The 18920-nt window shown below is 38.0% G+C and overlaps 1 protein-coding gene across 1 annotated transcript; it reads left to right on the top strand.

The window, feature by feature from the left end:
• Positions 1-12023: 12023 nt before the first annotated feature.
• LOC127410116 (potassium channel subfamily K member 13-like) lies at positions 12024-18414 on the top strand. Its single transcript, XM_051645177.1, has 2 exons — positions 12024-12514; positions 16196-18414. The coding sequence occupies exons 1-2, from the start codon at positions 12175-12177 to the stop codon at positions 17092-17094; spliced, it is 1239 nt and encodes a 412-aa protein (XP_051501137.1). The 5' UTR covers positions 12024-12174; the 3' UTR covers positions 17095-18414.
• The last annotated feature ends 506 nt before the right edge of the window (positions 18415-18920 follow it).

Genomic DNA, 18920 nt, shown 5'->3' with positions numbered 1-18920 from the left:
ACAGACCAGTGTCTCTCCACCCCTCCGTAGCAAAAACACTTGAATGAGTCGTGTTCAACCAGGTCTCCTCTCTTCTTTCCCAGGACAACCTGCTAGATAGCAACCAGTCTGGCTTCAAAAGCGGACACTTAACTGAAACTGCCTTGCTGTCCGTCACCAAAGCACTGAGGCTGGCAAGAGCAGCATCCAAATCATCTGTTCTCTTTCTGCTGTATCTGTCTGCTGCTTTCGATACTGTTAACCACCAGATCACCTTTCCAATGGGCATCACGGGAGCAACCTTCCACTGGTTTGAGTCTTACCTCACAGGTAAATTCTTCAGGGTCACTTGGAGGGGAGCCATCTCCAAGTCAAACAGACTAGCTACCGGGGTGCCTCAGGGTTCAGTGCTTGGGCCCCTCCTCTTTTCCATAAACATGACATCACTGGTATCTGTCATTCTGGCACATGGCTTTTCCTTTCATTGCTATGGCGATGACACACAACTCTACCTCTCATTCCAGCCTGATGATTCTTTGGTAGCAGCACAGATCTTAGATTGCCTGATAGACATCGTATGCTGAGTGAAAAAAAACACCACCTCCAACTCAACCTAGCAAAGAAGGAGCTTCTCGTTGTTATGGCGAGTCTAACAGTTCATCATAACTTTACCATTCAGTTAGACTCATCAACGATTACACCATCCAGGACAGCCAGAAATCTTGGGGTCGTGTTTGACCATTAGTTGAATTTCAGGGACCACATCACAAGAACAGACGGAACATGCAGATTTGCTGTGGAGAACATTAGGTAGTTCACACCCTTCCTATCTGAGCATGCTATACAACTTCTTGTCCAAGCTCTTGTCATAACTTGACTAGACTACTGCAATGCTCTTCTGGCATGATTTCCTTCATGTACAATTAAACCTCTGCAATTGACCCAGAACACTGTGGCACATTGATGGCATTGATGGAATTGATGATCACTCACAGAACAGCCACCGGTTCCGTGCCCCCTACCTACACTCACTACTTCAAGTCTATGTGCCTTCCAGAAGCTTATGATAAGCAGGTGAGCAGCGCCTCATGGTGCCATCTCACAGAGGCACAAAATTGCTTTCTCAGACTTTCACTTCAACCATTTCTCTCTGGTATAACAACCTTCTGACCCGAGCAGCTGATTCTCTAACTACTTTCAAGAAACATCTAAAGATGCATCTCTTTTGTGAGCACTTGACAACTGTCTTTTTTCTTCATTAAAAAAATAAAATAAAATCTCACTCCATTCTTTTACCACTGTAAAATGAGACCAATATTTAACAATTAGTCCACTGTATATGTATGTGTAAGGTGAGTTTTAAAAAGACCATTTATTGAAACTTATCAAACAGATGAATAACATTAGCACGGAAAATTCACTTCCGAAAATAAATGAAATCCATGTTTCCCTGTCCACCAAATCAATTGTTCTCCCATTAGCTCTCTTTGTTTTCTAATGAAGAGGAAACAGATTGTGACTGGTGTGAATCGTCTGCTCTGTTAATGAGAGAGGCATTAGAATTCAGCTCCACTGGGGCTAGAATTTCCGCATATATATACAGACAATCTGATACACCCTCAAGTCTAATGTTATCTCTCTTGTGATACCTTCCTCTTTCAGTTGGATTTGCTGTTACATTATTTCTGATATTGTGCCAGTAAGCAGTGCCTCAGTATTATGTCTCATTTTCTGATACAAGACATGAGCACCTGGATAATGACAGAATTTAAATTTTTGGGAAAACTATGTCTTTAAATCTTATTATCTGTTTAGAAATGTGGACATTTAAAAGCTTTGTACCAATTTCTGAAGAAAATATTGTATACAAGCAAATTGTCCCTTTTTGATCTTTAGAATGCATAGTGTTAAACTGATCCAAATGGCCTTTTGAGCTTACTGTTATGACTTCAAGATTGTGATGTTTGCAATGTTGTTTACATCATGACCTTGTAGGTTTAATGGTCAGTGCTGCCCCGCTGAATGAGAGACCACAACAAGAAAAATGAACAGGAACTACTGACCCTGTTTGGTTTTAAGAACAAAGTCTGTCTTTAGGCCTGTAATCACAGCACCCTGCCATTTGATCTGTCTTCAGAGAAAAGATAGACGGTCAGCCTTCCACTGTACTGTAATTGTACAAAAATTCTCCTGCCAGTAAGACCTGTTCTAGAAGCTTATTTATAACTGCACTGCACCACTGATACTCATTACACAAAGCTGTGTTTTCAAGATTTCATGCATACTGTATTTGTGAGTTTGGGAAAATTTAGAGTAATTTGTTCATCCTTAGATCTTTAATCTTTAATCCAATTAACTCCATCTCTCTGCATTTCAAAAGCTTCATTTTTTCATGCTTTTAATTTATCGGTAACACTTTACAAAAAGGTTGAATTTGTTAACAATAGTTAACTGTATAACTACAGTGAACAATACTTTTACACCACTTATTAATCAAGGTTAATGTTAATTGCAACACACACTAATACATTTTTACAATTATTACAATACATTTTTAAAAGGTTGTACTTGTTAACAGTTAATGCATTATGAACTAATCAACTAACAATGAGAAAAAAATAACCAAAATGCTGTAAAAAGTTTACTGTTCATTAGTTACCTAATACATTTCCTCATGTTAAGAAGTAGATCCTTATTGTAAAGAGTTTTCAGTTCATCTTTATTAAGAATCTTATGCAAAGCGACTCACAAATGAGAATAAAACAAGTAGAAGCAATTAATCCAAAGGAAAGTCTTGTTTTCCAATAAATGTATCTAAACATCTTTAAACAATATATAGTTACTTTTAGAAGCAAACTTACATAGAGTATATTAAGTCTTGTTTTCAGAGAAATCTAACAAAATATAGAGAGGTTTATGCTTAAAACAAGAAAAAGTTGAGTTGTACATGTGTTTTGCCACTGAATTAAGGTAATCATCTTACCTCATATAGTTTTTTCTTGTGGTAAGCATAAACCTGGCTAAACTGGGTCAGATTTCTTAATAAGACTTAATATTAAAAAAATTAAATAATAAAAAAAAAGATTTTATTTTTAATTTTTTTTTGCAGTGTACAGTACATGAAGTGCCACTATATCTCATTTTAATTACAGCTAGAGTACTAAAAAATGCAAGTTAACATTTTATGTTAATTTACAATTACTGTATATTAGCTAACAATCTTATATTTATTTACACATTTACACTGGCCTAACAAACACCATCTTCAAACATTGGGTAACCGTGTTCAGAGCCGGCCTTTAGGCTATGAGGGGTATCTCTGTGAAACCATAGTGATATTTATTTTAAAATATGTGGCCCGGTTTCTTTGGGTCACAAGCTAAAAAGGCTTCAGACTTTCATGGAAAATGTGGAACAGGATCTTCCACTTTCAGCTGTGACCCACATCCCACTCAACATGTATGTTGATTAATACTGAAAGACCAAAATAATGAAACCTCAACTAGGTGATGTATTTGAGAAAATGTGAAGTTTTTAATATTCTGTCATTTGAATTAAAAGCTTTTTCTCAGAAATACTCCCAAAAACATCGTCTTTTTTGTGATATATATAAAACCCCTGTAAAGCCATGGCAAAACAATCTTGTCCCTGCAGAGTTACCACAGCACATCCTTATTGTTACAGGAACAGAAATCTTGACATGAGGAGTTTCTTGAAAAAGCATTTATTGATTTCAGAGTCATCTGTTCCGATCATAAGATGGTTTCCATTCTACATTATCTTAAGTTTAAGTATGTAATTTATGTGCCACTAGAATCAATATTTAAGTCCTTTTTGTTTTGTTTTCTCCACTTTCACTTTCACTTCCACTTTCACATTCTTCTTCTTTTGGCAAATTGCATTCTTCGTGCATATCACCACCTACTGGTCAGGGTGGAGGATTAATAGTAAAAAAGGACTTAAATATTGATCTGTTTCTGACCCTCACCTATCATATCACTTCTGAAGATATGGATTTAACCACTGGAGTCTTATGGATTACTTTTATGCTGTATTTATGTGCTTTTTGGACCTTCAAATTTCTGGCCACCATTCATTTGCATTGAGTGGACCTACAGATCTGAGATATTTTCTAAAAACCCTTTGTTACTGTTCAGCAGAACAAAGAAGTCATACACATGGGATAGCTTGAGAATGAGTAAATGATGGGAGATTTGTTATTTTTGGGTGAACTAACCCTATAAGCAGTCACAATAGCAACATTTGGAGAAGTCTAATAAGGTTGTTTCTTCTTCAGTGGGCTGATCATTTTAACTTAATTTTCTCCACAGTAAGCTCAGCACCTTTTCTGAATGGCCCTTATGGCTCAAACTTAACTCCAGGATTTTTTTTTTTTTTTTCTGTATGCATGTAAGAATGTTAGGGCTGCCAGTTTAACATGTTGATTTAGTGCAATTAATTATATAGATTAAAAAAACATAATCATGCTCCCCGACCCAAAATTCCATAAAAAATAATTTTCCTACCAACAGAGCAATTCAAAAATGTACTGATTGCCCTAATGAATGTATATTTAATCACATCACATCATTTTCACCATCTGTCTGTCACTTACAGTTCATGTGGGGCATTTTTTTAGGCCACCCCCCCTCCTACCCTACGCAGTTGGTTTTGATGTCTCTCCTACCAGAGCCATCGCCCACCTGGTAGTTTTGAGGACTCAGACATCTGATGGAATTCTACAGTGCTGCAGGCCAAATGACAGACCCATACACTTTCAAATGTTACACATGTAGTTAACATGGTTCTATGAGATCAGGTTGTATTCATGTGTATGAATGCTTCCACGGGTTCCTGCTCTGGTTGGATTAGAAGCTGTATACATTCACAAGAAGCAAACAGAAGGCACCACCATAGCTAGCTTTATGGATGAGTAGTTTCCTCTAATTATTTTCCACCATGTTCTCTGTTGCACATTTAACTCAGTTGAAGCTTTTTCCAGTTCTTGTTACCATGGACACAAGATTTCCTTCACAGCTTGGGACAACTAAATAGTTCGGTTGATATTGTAGCTTACAGCTGTTGCAGGCGAAAACAAGTGTTTAACACTAATGATTGTTACACCCAGTACATGAACCATACAGTAAATGACTTCGACAGTACGTGACGGCTCAGTCCTTTATTTTGATTACCATGAAACATGCAATGTTGTCATCTCTATAGTACTATTTTTTTGTGCTTGCAGCTTGTGTGATTAGTTAATTACTCATAGATTTACATAATCTAAACACACTTAATGACAACAATCTTATGGACAGAAAATAAAACATTATTTTAAATATACTTGCACTGTTTCTAGCCAGCACTTGGATATGTCATCTACACCGAAGTTACAGTTGCATTTTGTCAAACTGAAATGAATAAACGATATGAGCAGATGTCTATGCTTTCACTCTAAAAAATGTTGGGTTGTTTATTTATTTATTTACACCCATGTTGGAGAAGGATTTAGTTGCAGGCAGTGCTCCAAAAAGGGGCGAGAGCTCCAAACCACTATTAAAGATATAGGAAGCCCCTAACCTAACCCTTTCCCTAACCTTAACCATAAGTAGAAGTGACACCCCCTTTTGGAGTAACCCCACCCTCTTTTGGAGATTCCGCCCCCATATGGAGGTCTCTGGCCTGCAGCTATACCTACTTGAGATGCTGGGTTTAGCCCGTTAAGCCATTTTCACAGTGCTGGACAACTTTGCTGTTGTTAGCTCCATAAAATTAACTTCCTGATTTAATCACATCTGCAGATTTAACCTCATTTTTGCAACAACAACAAAAAAATGTAACAGATATGTACAAACTGAACCTAAAACGTCTTTGATAGGATCAGATGTGCAAGCACAAATAAAGGAGCAAGTGGTAGAGAACACTTCTGAATATATTTTTTGAATCTGCATTCAAGGATTATTTTGATCTCTCCAACTTTCATTGTGGAGCCTTTTATATTTACTCAAATGAGTTCACATGTAAGATAAAATAGATTTAAAGTGAACCTTTGTATGAATTCAAGTTTGCACCCTCATATAAAGTTTAAATTGTAAACACATTAAAGGGATTGTTCACCCAAAACTGAAAATTCTCCCATCATTATTTTCCACCTCATGCCATCCCAAATGTGTATGACTTTCTTCTGCTGAACACACACAAAAAAAATATATTTTTAGAAGAAAATCTCAGCTCTGTAGGTCCATACAATGCAAGTGAATGGTGACCAGACCATTGACGCTCCAAAAATCACATACAGTTGAAGTCAGAAGTTTACATACACTTAGGTTGAAGTCATTAAAACTAATTTTTTAACCACTCCACAGATTTCATATTAGCAAACTATAGTTTTGGCAAGTCGTTTAGGACATCTACTTTGTGCATGGCACAAATAATTTTTCCAACAATTATTTACAGACAGATTGTTTCACTTTTAATTGACTATATCTCAATTCCAGTGGGTCAGAACTTTACATACACTAAGTTAACTATGCCATTAAGCAGCTTGGAAAATTCCAGAAAATGATGACAAGCCTTTAGGCAATTAGCCAATTAGCTACTGATAGGCTAATTGGCTAATTGGAGTCAACTTGATGTGTGCCTGTGGATGTATTTTAAGGCCTAACTTTAAACTCAGTGCCTCTTTGCTTGACATTATGTGAAAATCAAAAGAAATCAGCCAAGACCTCAGAAAAAAAAAAATTGTGGACCTCCACAAGTCTGGTTCATCCTTGGGAGCAATTTCCAAATGCCTGAAGCTACCACGTTCATCTGTACAAACAATAGTACGCAAGTATAAACACCATGGAAACACCATGAGATGCATTCTGTCTCCTAGAGATGAAGGAAGTTGTGAAAATGCTGGAGGAAACAGGTAGACAAGTATCTATATCCACAGTAAAACGAGTCCTATATCGACATAACGTGAAATTCTGCACAGCAAGGAAGAAGCCACTGTTTCAAAACCACCATAAAAAAGACAGACTACAGTTTGCAAGTGTACATGCAGACAAAGATCTTACTTTTTAGAGAAATGTCATCTGGTCTGATGAAACAAAAATTGAACTGTTTGGCCATAATGACCATCGTTATATTTGGAGGAAAAAGGGTGAGGCTTGCAAGCCGAAGAACACCATCCCAACTGTGAAGCATGGGGGTGGCAGCATCATGTTGTGGGGGTGCTTTGCTGCAGGAGGGACTGGTGCACTTCACAAAATAGATGGCATAATGAGGAAGGACAATTATGTGGATATATTGAAGCAACATCTCAAGACATCAGCCAGAAAGTTAAAGCTTGGTCGAAAATGGGACTTCCAAATGGACAATGACCCCAAGCATACCTCCAAAGTTGTGGCAAAATGGCTTAAGGACAACAAAGTCAAGGTATTGGTGTGGCCATCACAAAGCCCTGACCTCAATCCAATTTGTGGGCAGAACTTAAAAAGCATGTGCAAGCAAGGAGGCCTACAAACCTGACTCAGTTACACCAGTTCTGTCTGGAGGAATGGGCCAAAATTCCAGCAGCTTATTGTGAGAAGCTTGTGGAAGGCTACCCAAAATATTTGACCCAAGTTAAACAATTTAAAGACAATGCTACCAAATACTAAGTGTATGTAAACTTCTGACCCACTGGGAATGTGATAAAAAAAATAATATCTGAAATAAATCATTCTCTCTACTATTATTCTGACATTTCACATTCTTAAAATAAAATAGTGATCCTAACTGACCTAAGACAGGGAATGTTTTCTATGATTAAATGTCAGGAATTGTGAAAAACTGAGTTTAAATGTATTAGGCTAAGGTGTATGTAAACTTCTGACTTCAAATGCAAAGGCAGCTCTGTATCATGATGCTCCCTCCACTGTACTTCACCGTTGGGATGATGTTTTTATGTTGGTATGCGGTGCCCGTTTTTACGCCATACATAGTGCTGCGTATTCTTTCCAAACAATCCAACCTTAGTTTCATCAGTCCACAAAACATTTTCCCAGTAGTGTTGTGTAGTGTCAAGGTGGTCTTTGGCAAAATTTAGGAGCATAGCAATGTTTTTGTTGGAAAGCACCATGACTGTTTAATGTTTTCTGTATAGTACACTCACGAACAGAGATGTTATGCAGTTCCTTCCAGTCTTTTGCTGTCACTCTAGGGCTCTTTTTTATCTCATTGAGCATTCTGTGGTGTGCACTTTGAGTTATCTTGGATGGACGGCCACTTCTAGGGATAGTAGCCATAGTACTAAATCATATCCATTTATAGAAAATCTGTTTAACTTTGGGCAGATGAATATCTAATCTTTGTAACCCTTTCCAGCTTTATGCAAAACAACCATTCTTGATCATAGGGTGTAACAAGGTTCGTTGTTGGGTGGAAAGGAGGAAGCTGGGACCTGATTGAACAATAAACGTAAACATTTATTGCTGCACTCTTCCGTGACACACAATAAGACACTGCTTCACACTGACACTCAGACACTCAGACACACACACACACACACACACACACTGCTGCATGCGTCTCTCTCTCTCTCTCTCTCTCTCTCTCTCTCTCTCTCTCTCTCTCTCTCTCTCTCTCTCTCTCTCACTGGCATCCCCAGCTCCTCCTTATCTCTCTCTCTCCCGCTGATTGGGGTAACTCAGAGCCAGGCGTGCATCCTCACAGCCCGGCCACGCCCTCCTCCTCGTCACATAGGTCTTCTGAAATCTCTTTTATGCGAGGCATGATCCACGTCAGCAGATCCTTCTTGTGAATAGCAAACACAAAATATTTGAGTGCTTTCTATAAATCAGAGTAGCTCTAGCCCACACCTCCCATTTTGTTTCAATAATTGGATGCCAGGTTTGCCAACTCCTGACTCTATTTAAATTTTTTTGTTTTCTTTAGCCTAGGGATTCCCTTACATTTTCCACAGCACTGTGAATGTTTAATGGGATGTGTTCAATAAAGACATGAACAATTATAATTGTTTGTTTGTTGCTAGCTTAAGCACATTGTGCTTTGTCTATACTTGTGACTTTAATGAAGATGAGATCACATTTTATGAGCAATTAATGCAGAAAACCAGCTAATTCTAAAGGGTTCACATACTTTTACTTGCCACTGTATGTCTTCTGAAGCAATGCAAAAATGTGAAAGTGAAAGCTTTATTGAGAGGAGATTTATAATAAAAAAAATTGACTTATATTGCTTCAAAAGATATGGATTTGACCACTGGAGTCATATTAATTACTTTTATGCTGCCTTTATGTGATTTTTGGAGCTTAAAATTTCTGGTCACCATTCACTAGCAGAAATTCACTTGCAAGACCTACAGAGCTGAAAGATTCTTCTAAAAATCTTCATTTGTGTTCTGCAGAAGAAAGAAAGTCATACACATCTGGGATGGTATGAGGGTGAGTAAATGATGAGAGAATTTTCAGTTTTGGGTGAACAATTCCCTTAATGGTGTACAGAAAGTGCCATATCATAGAAAACAAGATTGCTTACAGGGGAACGTTGCACAAAATTTGGCTGATGAAACAGATCCATAGTTAAACTCCCAAAACCGAGTCTGTTTACCCACTAAAACTAAATTAAACCTTGGACTATTCAATACCAAAATATTGTTTACATTTTAAATGAATGGTAAAAATATACAGGCATCAACTCAATACTGCACCATTAAAACTCATTTGCCCTTGAGCTTGATTTTAGCTAGATGCACTATTTTTGGCAGCTGTTTAAGGAAAATATTGAATTTGTTTTTTCGTACAATGTATAAATAAGCATGCAACAGACAACCGAGCATGGGGGACATGCAAATGAGCTCTCCGAGGTCCTGAAAACCAGTGCTGGGTAGTAACGGATTACATGTCATATGATTACGTAATCAGATTACAAAAATAAAGTACTTGTAATTGGATTACATTTTAAAATACTCGTAATCTGGCTACAGTTCCTTTTAATAGATTACATGATTACATATTAACAAGGCAACAGCAGTAATTTGTTAATAATTTATTGATTATTTTCATATCAATATCATCATATTCTTACCCCGAAGCACAATCGTTTTACAGATGAACATTTTGAGCTTGTGCTCCTTTTACGTTACAACAGAAAAGATGTGCACCTCAGCTAAGCAATAGGTGATGGACTATTACTAAGTAGTAGGGGTTAAAAGTAAGTGTGTCAGAGTTTTGAGCTGTTAGCTTTGACCTAGCAATGTCATTGCTGTTGATTTCAGGTTCATTACTGTTTGTTCATGTAATGTGTCTATGCTTTATGCACTTAAAATGAACTAGATATGTTTTTTTTTTTTAAAATGTATTATTTCTTACACATTTAACTTAATTGCTTCAAAGGATCAAGTGGATGCCATCTAAGGGTCTTGCCCGCAGGGTACACAATAGTTCAACTGCAAAATGTGCAACAATATGGAACAAAGCCCATCACTCTACTGTTGCTGCTAATGCAGTGTAGTCCACTGCATGAAACTTGACATAAAACTTGACACAACTGTTCCTTGTGTGACTCGGTGGAACTCTGCTGTTTTAAAATATTCTGCTCTTTCAGAATATTCTGTTCAAAAGATAATATCTTGCACCTCAGCTTTGGAATAGGCGATGGACTGTCAGTAAGCAGTAAGGGTTAAAAGTGTTTCAGTGTTTTTAGATGAAAGCTTTGACCTTCGTCATTGCTGTTAGATTTAATGTTTATTTAATTAATGTAATGTTTAATGCACTTTTTAAAAATGTCCTGAGCTCTTTTTGTGAGGCTCATTTTGTTACTAATAAAGAATGGAAAACATTTTCTTCCTCTTTGTACTTTTATGGAGGTTTTTTTCCCCCCTTTTCTCCCCAATTTGGAATGCCCAATTCCCAATGTGCTCTAAGTCCTAGTGGTGGCGTAGTGACTCGCCTAAATCCGGGTGGTGGAGGACGAATCTCAGTTGCCTCCGCGTCTGAGACCATCAATCCGTGCATCTTATCACGTGGCTTGTCGAGTGCATTACTGCGGAGATGTAGCGCATGTGGAGGCCCACAGTACTCTCCGCAGCATCCACGCACAACTCACCACGCGCCCCACCGAGAGCGAGAACCACACATTATAGCGACCACGAGGAGGTTACCCCATATGACTCTACCCTCCCTTGCAACTGGGCCAATTTGGTTGCTTAGGAGACCTGGCTGGAGTCACTCAGCACGCCATGGATTTGAACTCACGACTCCAGGGGTGGTAGTCAGCGTCAGTAATCGTTGAGCTACCCAGGCCCCTTATGTTAAAATGATTATACTACTCAAATGCATGTGATGTAAAATAAAATAGAATTAGGCTGAAAGAAATCCAAAAGTAATCCAAAAGTAATCAGATTAGATTACCCACAAAAATGTAATCTATCAGATTATGCTACTGATTGCATTTTTTGTCATGGAATTTGTAATCAGTACCTGATTACAATTCACAAGTAATCCACCCAGCACTGCTGAAAACTTTCTAAAGAAGAGCATGTTTTGAGCGCTAAAAATAACCCGGTACATCAGACTTCAAATAGCTGTGCAATGTCAAAACCGATCGATTGGACAGTTTAGGCTCGGATCTATAAATACGTGCTGTCTGTCTGTCTCAAATGCATAATGCATTTTCGTTTCCCTCTTCAGATTGTGACATTTACAGAGAGCCCTTCTGGACGTCCCAGAACAAATGCTGAAGATTTCCCAACCAGATCGAAAAGGTCATACACTATTGATCGCAGTGATGTGTTCCCACAGCGCAATCGGTTCAAATATTGCAAATATGCCTAACGCCCCTGCCAACATGACAATCTACAACACTTTGGTGTATGTGTGTAGACCCCGCCTGGGATCTGTTCTGATGCCAACTCAATCACGCGCTGAGCTTCATCCACGCGCGCTCTTGGAGAGGTTGGGGTCAGTCAGCCCACCGCTGCACTGGAGAGAAAAAGCATCATGTTGGGAGATGTTTTCCAGGAAAAAACTGGACATTTCGAGAAGAATATCGCGTCGTTTGTATCACCTTCTGAGATTAGAATGCATTAAAATATCCGGACACAGAGTTCTGTTTTCACAACTGAACAGAAAGATGATTCATCCACGATAACCTGGAGACAATGTGGTGGTTTACGCGCATCTGTTGCTATAATATTCCGGTTAAATAATGGCTTGCCGGGGTGGTTGCTGCTGCCACGGCATCGGTCCCCTGAATGAAGATAATGCTAGATTTCTCATGCTGGCTTTGTTGATCATCATCTACCTGTTATGTGGGGCAGCGGTGTTTTCAGCCCTTGAGCATCCGAAGGAGAAGCTCGCCAAAGAGAGATGGGCTCAGAGGATCGAGCAGTTCGCCCAGAAGTACAACCTGAGTCAAGACGACCTGAAGAACTTTCTGAGGAACTATGAGGAGGCCAATGTGGCCGGGATTCGTGTGGACGCAACCAGACCTCGATGGGATTTTACGGGGGCTTTTTATTTCGTCGGAACGGTGGTTTCAACCATAGGTGAGACGCATGAAACAGATGTCGTTGTCAAGATATCATTTCAAACCCAACTGCAACAGTCTTACTAAGACAAAAACGCCACATTACAATCTGTGTTAGTCTGTTTTTGTGTTTTAGTCAGCAGAAGCACCATGTAAAATGTGCAACAGGCTCATATAGTGCTAAGTGTGTTATTAACAGAGAACAAAACCATACAATTTTGTTTTAGTTGCACAAGTCATATAAGATTGAGATTTCATCGGTGCGGCGGTTTCGTGAACATCTTTCGTTTAATATCGGACGATATTTTCAGCATTTTAGTTCTGCCTGAAAATCATCTTGTTCTTTTGGTAAGTGAAACCTTTTTAAACACACACACATGGAGAACACTGAGAAGTTTATTTTAGCTTAATTAATCCGGTAACACTTTACATTCATTTTCCCTTTGTTAAGCGTTTATAAAGGGGTTATATAATGACTAATAAGTCATTTACAAATGCATTATAAATCATTAATATATGGTTATAACAACATGAATAAAAATGTAGACCTTCATGCAATAGGTCTACTTGCCAAATAGTGAATATTTTAACTTTCATGTTATAAATGCTTAATACATACACTTATTCATACTTAAATTAATCAAATACATAAAATGCCCTTATTCATGCTTTATGGCACAATGCAGAAATGTTTTTTAATATTGAGATTAAAAGGAGGGATTATGTTATTTGCTACAGTCCGTTTTGTGTTTATTCATTACTGTAATGTCAATACTGAACTTTATGTGTATATAGTATTCTAATGTTTGTAATTTCTTTATAAATTCTTCATGTGTCCACTTTACATTAAGGTACATTTTCGTATGTTACTAATGTTGATTAAGTGTTATTAAGCATATAACATGTGAGGTAAAATGGCTCACTTTTTTGGCAATTATTGCATGAAAGTCTCCATTTTTATTCATGTTGTTATAACCACATATCAGTGATTTATAATGCATTTGTAAATGGCTTATTAGTCATTGATAAACCTTTTTATAAACCCTTAACAAATTGAACATTACGGTAAAGTGTTACCATTAATCTCTATTCTGTTTTCCTCTTTTCCAGTGATTTTAAATCAGTCTTGTAATATAAAGTTTAGAAAATTCTTGTAAAATAAAGTAGAAACTTAGGTAAGGGGACCTAGTGTAATGGTGAGTGCATTAAGTCCTAGATAGTTTTAGCTTATTTAATCCATGCATCTAATTTCTAGTTTCATATAGTGGACCTAATAATAAACAGAATAGTGTTGTTGTTTTTGTTGTTGTTGTTTGTGTGTGTGTTCTTTTTTTTTTTTTTTTTTTTAAATCAAGATTCTAAATTCAGGTAATTAGCTTCATGGCAAAATATAGATTATGAATATCCACAGAGTGGGAAAAGATTTTCATAAATGTGCCAGTAGATGTTACTGTACTCTCGCTTTTTAGAGTTCATTAAAATACAAATCTCTATTAAAACAAAGTGAATCCCTTCTCAAAAAGTCTGCTGAGCCCTAGATAATGCCATATACATGCCTGAAGTGTCAGAACATGTATTGATAGGTATGTCAAATAGGGCAAACCATTTGTTGTTGAATAATGTATCTTTTAATCTCCTTTCTGTTCTCTACAGTCAGTTATTTATCAGAAACAACAAAAGAAAAATTGAATTCTAATCACACAAAGCATGAATGCTGTAAAGAAGCCATTCGACCAAACAAACACTACTGTCAAAGTCCCTGCCACAGGTTTTAAAGAGACAATACCATTTTAGCACTTGTTCTACATATTGAAATAAAAACAATACACATGTAATAATATACTGTACATATGCAATATATTATATGCAATTTCAATACATCATGTTTATTGATGTAATACATGAACTATATACCAAAAAAAGCTGATGAACCAAACTAAACAGTCTGTCACCAAACTGATGAAAAATGAATGATGTTGATGATAAAATGTATATGTCCATAATTTAACAAGTTAGAAGATCCCCTGTATAAAGAATAGCAGCATTAGCTGAAAGAGAATTTCTTTCAAACTGCATACAAGCAAAATGGATATTATAACTGAACTATACCCAAAGTAATTGAAATTAAAAGCAAAACTGAGCCATGATATCGTGATGTATCACGATATATCGAATCGTGACGTATCGCAGTACGTATACTGGCAATACCCAGCAGTAATGTCAAATGGGTAAAATTAATAATACACATACACACACAAAACATAAGAGTTAGCTGGCCGTCACCAATAGCAACCTATTTTCAGTGGATTTTCAGGAGAGGGGAAAGTGGGGTTATCTGAAAGGTGGAGGTTCACGTGGGATTTGGTGCACATGCTGCTCCTTAAAGGGACAATCAAGGCTCAGTTTCTAATTAGTCCCAACCCAGCTTCCTGCAGCAATATGACATGGCACAGCAGCTGGAGGTACTAATCCATTTGTAGTTCTGCAACAGACTGAAGGTCTGAATTAGTATAGCAAAACACAATGTACATATTGCTTAAAAAGGAGGTATGTTGAGTAAATTGAGATCCAACTAGTATTGAATGTGACAAGCATTTAAAATATTACATTAATTAATATTACATTGAGCAATTGAAGTACAAAACTAATTGGTAGTTGATGCATAAGTTGTCAATGGGCATTTTTCTAATTATTACCATCAATATTTTAGGTTAAAACTTTATATGAATATATAAAGGAAAGTGTGTATATCTTAGGTCATGTCACCATTTCAATCACCTTTTTGCCATCACTAGTTCATTATTATTGGTCCTGCAGTGACAAAATACACACACTACTTTTCATGCAATTATCTAATCAGCCAGTTGTGTGGCAGCAGTGCAATGCATAAAATCAGGCAGATACGAGCTTCAGTTAATGTTCACATCAACCATCAGAATGGGGAAAAAAATTTGATCTCAGTGATTTCGACCGTGGTATGATTGTTGGTGCCAGACGGGCTGGTTTGAGTATTTCTGTAACTGCTGATCTCCTGCGATTTTCACACGAAACAGTCTCTAGAGTGTATAGAGAATGGTGCCAAAAACTAAAAACATCCAGTGAGCAGCAGTTCTGCGGATGGAAACGCCTTGATGATGAGCGAGGTCAACAGAGAATGGCCAGATTGGTTCGAGCTGACAGAAAGGCTACAGTAACTCAGATAACCCCTCTGTACAATTGTAGTGAGCAGAATAACATCTCAGAATGCACATCACGTCGGACCTTGAGGAGGTTGGGCAACTACATCAGAAGAAGACGTCGGGCACTTTATTAAAACCCTTGTGTTCCTAATAATGTGCTCAGTGAGTGTATGACTACAAATGTTCCATGTAGTCTTTTAATTAAAATGAGGTCATAAAAGCAGCATACATAATTATTTTCAAAATTAGAAAAATACTTTTTAAAATAGTGTTTAGCATCATATCAGACAACATTTAATGTCAACTACCCAAATACAAAGATGACAAATCTGATGTATGGCACTGTAAATTGGCAATATGGTAAAATTCAAATAGGACATTTTGGTATTGTAGCCAGTATTTTATATTGTGCTTCTGGTAATGAAAAAAAACAACGCTTATTGCTTGCTGTAATAGGCTTGGTAATTGGTAGAAATGTGTAGAAATGTAACATCCTCAATGTTTCTGTGTGTTTGGCGCAGGTTTTGGGATGACAACACCTGTTACTATCACAGGCAAGATATTCCTGATCTTTTATGGGCTCATTGGTTGTGCTGCCACCATTTTGTTCTTTAACCTCTTCCTGGAACGCGTTATCACCGTGATTGCATTCGTTCTGAAGTTCTGCCATGAGCATAGAGAACAGCGTATAGCCGCGCCACCTCAAAACCACCACCGCCCCTCTACCAGCTGCAGAGAGTGCCGCACAGACAGCTTGGCAGGCTGGAAGCCTTCAGTGTACTGCGTGATGTTCATCCTAGGAGTCGCCGCCATCTTGGTCTCTTGCTGCGCATCTGCATTGTATTCCGCAGCAGAGGGTTGGGACTACCTGGACTCCCTCTATTTCTGTTTCGTGGCTTTCAGCACCATCGGCTTTGGGGATATGGTGAGCAACCAGCGTGAGATGTATGAGGCTCAGGCGGCCTATAGGGTGGGAAACTTCCTTTTCATCCTAACAGGGGTGTGTTGCATCTACTCGCTGTTCAACGTAATTTCCATCGTTATCAAGCAAGTTCTCAACTGGCTTCTGCATACACTAGAGACTCCTTGCCGTTGCCCAGGCCAAGGGAACCGCCATCCGCGGAGGAATGTGGTGGCGCCTGGACACTTGAGAACCCGTCGGGACAGTTCCATTGAGACCGATGCAGTCAATGATAGCGAGGCGGATGGACGCCGAATGTCTGGAGAGATGATCTCAATGAAGGACTTTCTAGCCGCTAATAAAGTTAATCTAGCCATGATGCAGAAGCAGCTGTCAGAGATGGCCAATGGGCATCCTCGCCAATTAGGGTCCAGCTCACGGCACAATGAGTTCTCTGAAGGGGTTGGTGCGTTGGGAATAATGAACAACCGATTGGCAGAGACAAGTGTGGATAGATAAGTCTACCATTTAGAAATGTGAAATTACATTAAATGACTAGTTCACCCAAAAATGTAAATTCAGTCTTTATTTACTCACTCATGCCGTATGCTGTTATTTTTCTGTGGAACACAAAAGAAGAAATTTAGGACAACAAACACCATGAGTGAAAAATACCATAAAAGTAGTACGATTTATGTGCTATATTCCAAGTCTTCTGAAGCCATTTGATGGCTTTGTGTTAGGAACAGGCTAAAATGTAAGTCACTATTCACTGATAAACTTAACCTCTTCTGAAGCTTATGTCTAGCCACATTCAGATTTTAAAAATGGTACATCAACGTCATTGACAGCAAAACAACAATAGTTTTTGTGTGTAGTAACTGAACACAATGTACAATTCAAAAAATAAAAAAGTCTGGACACAATGAGAGCTTCAGTGGAGATGAAAGTCTATACAACAGACCAAAATTTGGGTCTGTTCCTCACAGAAAGACAACATATAGCTTCAGAGGACTTGTAAATTAGTGCACAATTCATATGGACTATTTTAATGATACTTTTATTGTGCTTTTTGGAGCTTGACAGCTTGGTTACAATGAAATGTCATTAAATGGCAAGAGCTGTGTAAAGTCTAGTCAATTTGACAATCTGGATCTGGCTGGCTCTGGTAACCTCAGAAGATTTATCCTGAGGTTGAGACAGAGAAACAGATAGAAATATAGCCGCAAGCGACTATTGTCGGGGGCCAAGCACATATGGCGAGGTGACCAAAACAAACAAATCTGACAGAAAAGATCCTGTGAATGCTGTGGACAGCTATTTTGGTGTGACATTTCACCTGCTTTGAGCACAGTTGCAAAAATAGAATTGTCTTAAGTTGTAGCACCCCCTAACATCAAAAATGAAAGAAACTCGTTATGTTACCTCAAAGTGTTCGCTTGTCCATGTGTAAAAATTTTAAGTTTGAAAATTGCACTCACAAGATAGAGGCTAATTAGTCATTATAGGCCACACCCAAAACATATTTGCTTATATCTTTGGAACGATTCGATGCATCAAAATTCTTTTGACAAATTTTGTCAAGAGGGTCTGTAGATGATATATATCAAGTTTTGTAAGAATCGGGCAAACGGCCTAGGACGAGTTTGAAAAGTAGTTTTTTCGTATAAATTGAAATTGTAAAAAAAACGTTTCTTACGGGAATGGAAATTTCGTAAAAAATTCAAAATGCAGGAAAAAAATTATAGATGGAAATGAAATTGGAGATATACATCTTGACTCAGTGTATGAGCAGATAAAAGAAATTCGATTCTAGCCCTTACAGTTGCAGACATATGAGCCAAAACATAAAAGTGTTTATTATAGCACCACCTAGGGTTAGATGGGTGTGCGTTTGTGCGCCTGAGTGTGGGGGGGGGGGGGGGGGGGGGGGATTTGTGATCATGCTGCCAAGTTTGGTGTCTCTACGACTTACGGTCTCTGATGCCCAGACACTTTTAGGGCAGAAAAAAAAAGAAGAAGAAAAAGAAGAAAATCAGTACAATTACAATTGGGTACCAGCAGCTTCACTGCTTGGCCCCTAAATAAGATGCCATTTACTTTAATGCAGAGTTATAGAATATGAGAAGAGTTTCCTGTTCCGGTGGACCTGACTAATGCTGCATAACTATGTGTTGAGGGATAAATTAGGTGTATCCCTTGCTGAAGAGATGAGTCTTTCGTCTAAACTTAAACTGAGAGAGTGTCTGAGTGCCGAACAATGTTAGGAAGACTATTCCATAGTTTATGAGCCAAACAAGAAAAGGATCTCCCTCCTTTTGTGGATTTTGATATTCTAGGTTTTA

This window comes from Myxocyprinus asiaticus, chromosome 19, assembly GCF_019703515.2.
Source record: "Myxocyprinus asiaticus isolate MX2 ecotype Aquarium Trade chromosome 19, UBuf_Myxa_2, whole genome shotgun sequence".
Lineage (NCBI taxonomy): Eukaryota > Metazoa > Chordata > Actinopteri > Cypriniformes > Catostomidae > Myxocyprinus > Myxocyprinus asiaticus.
This window is presented reverse-complemented; position numbering and strand designations above follow the sequence as displayed.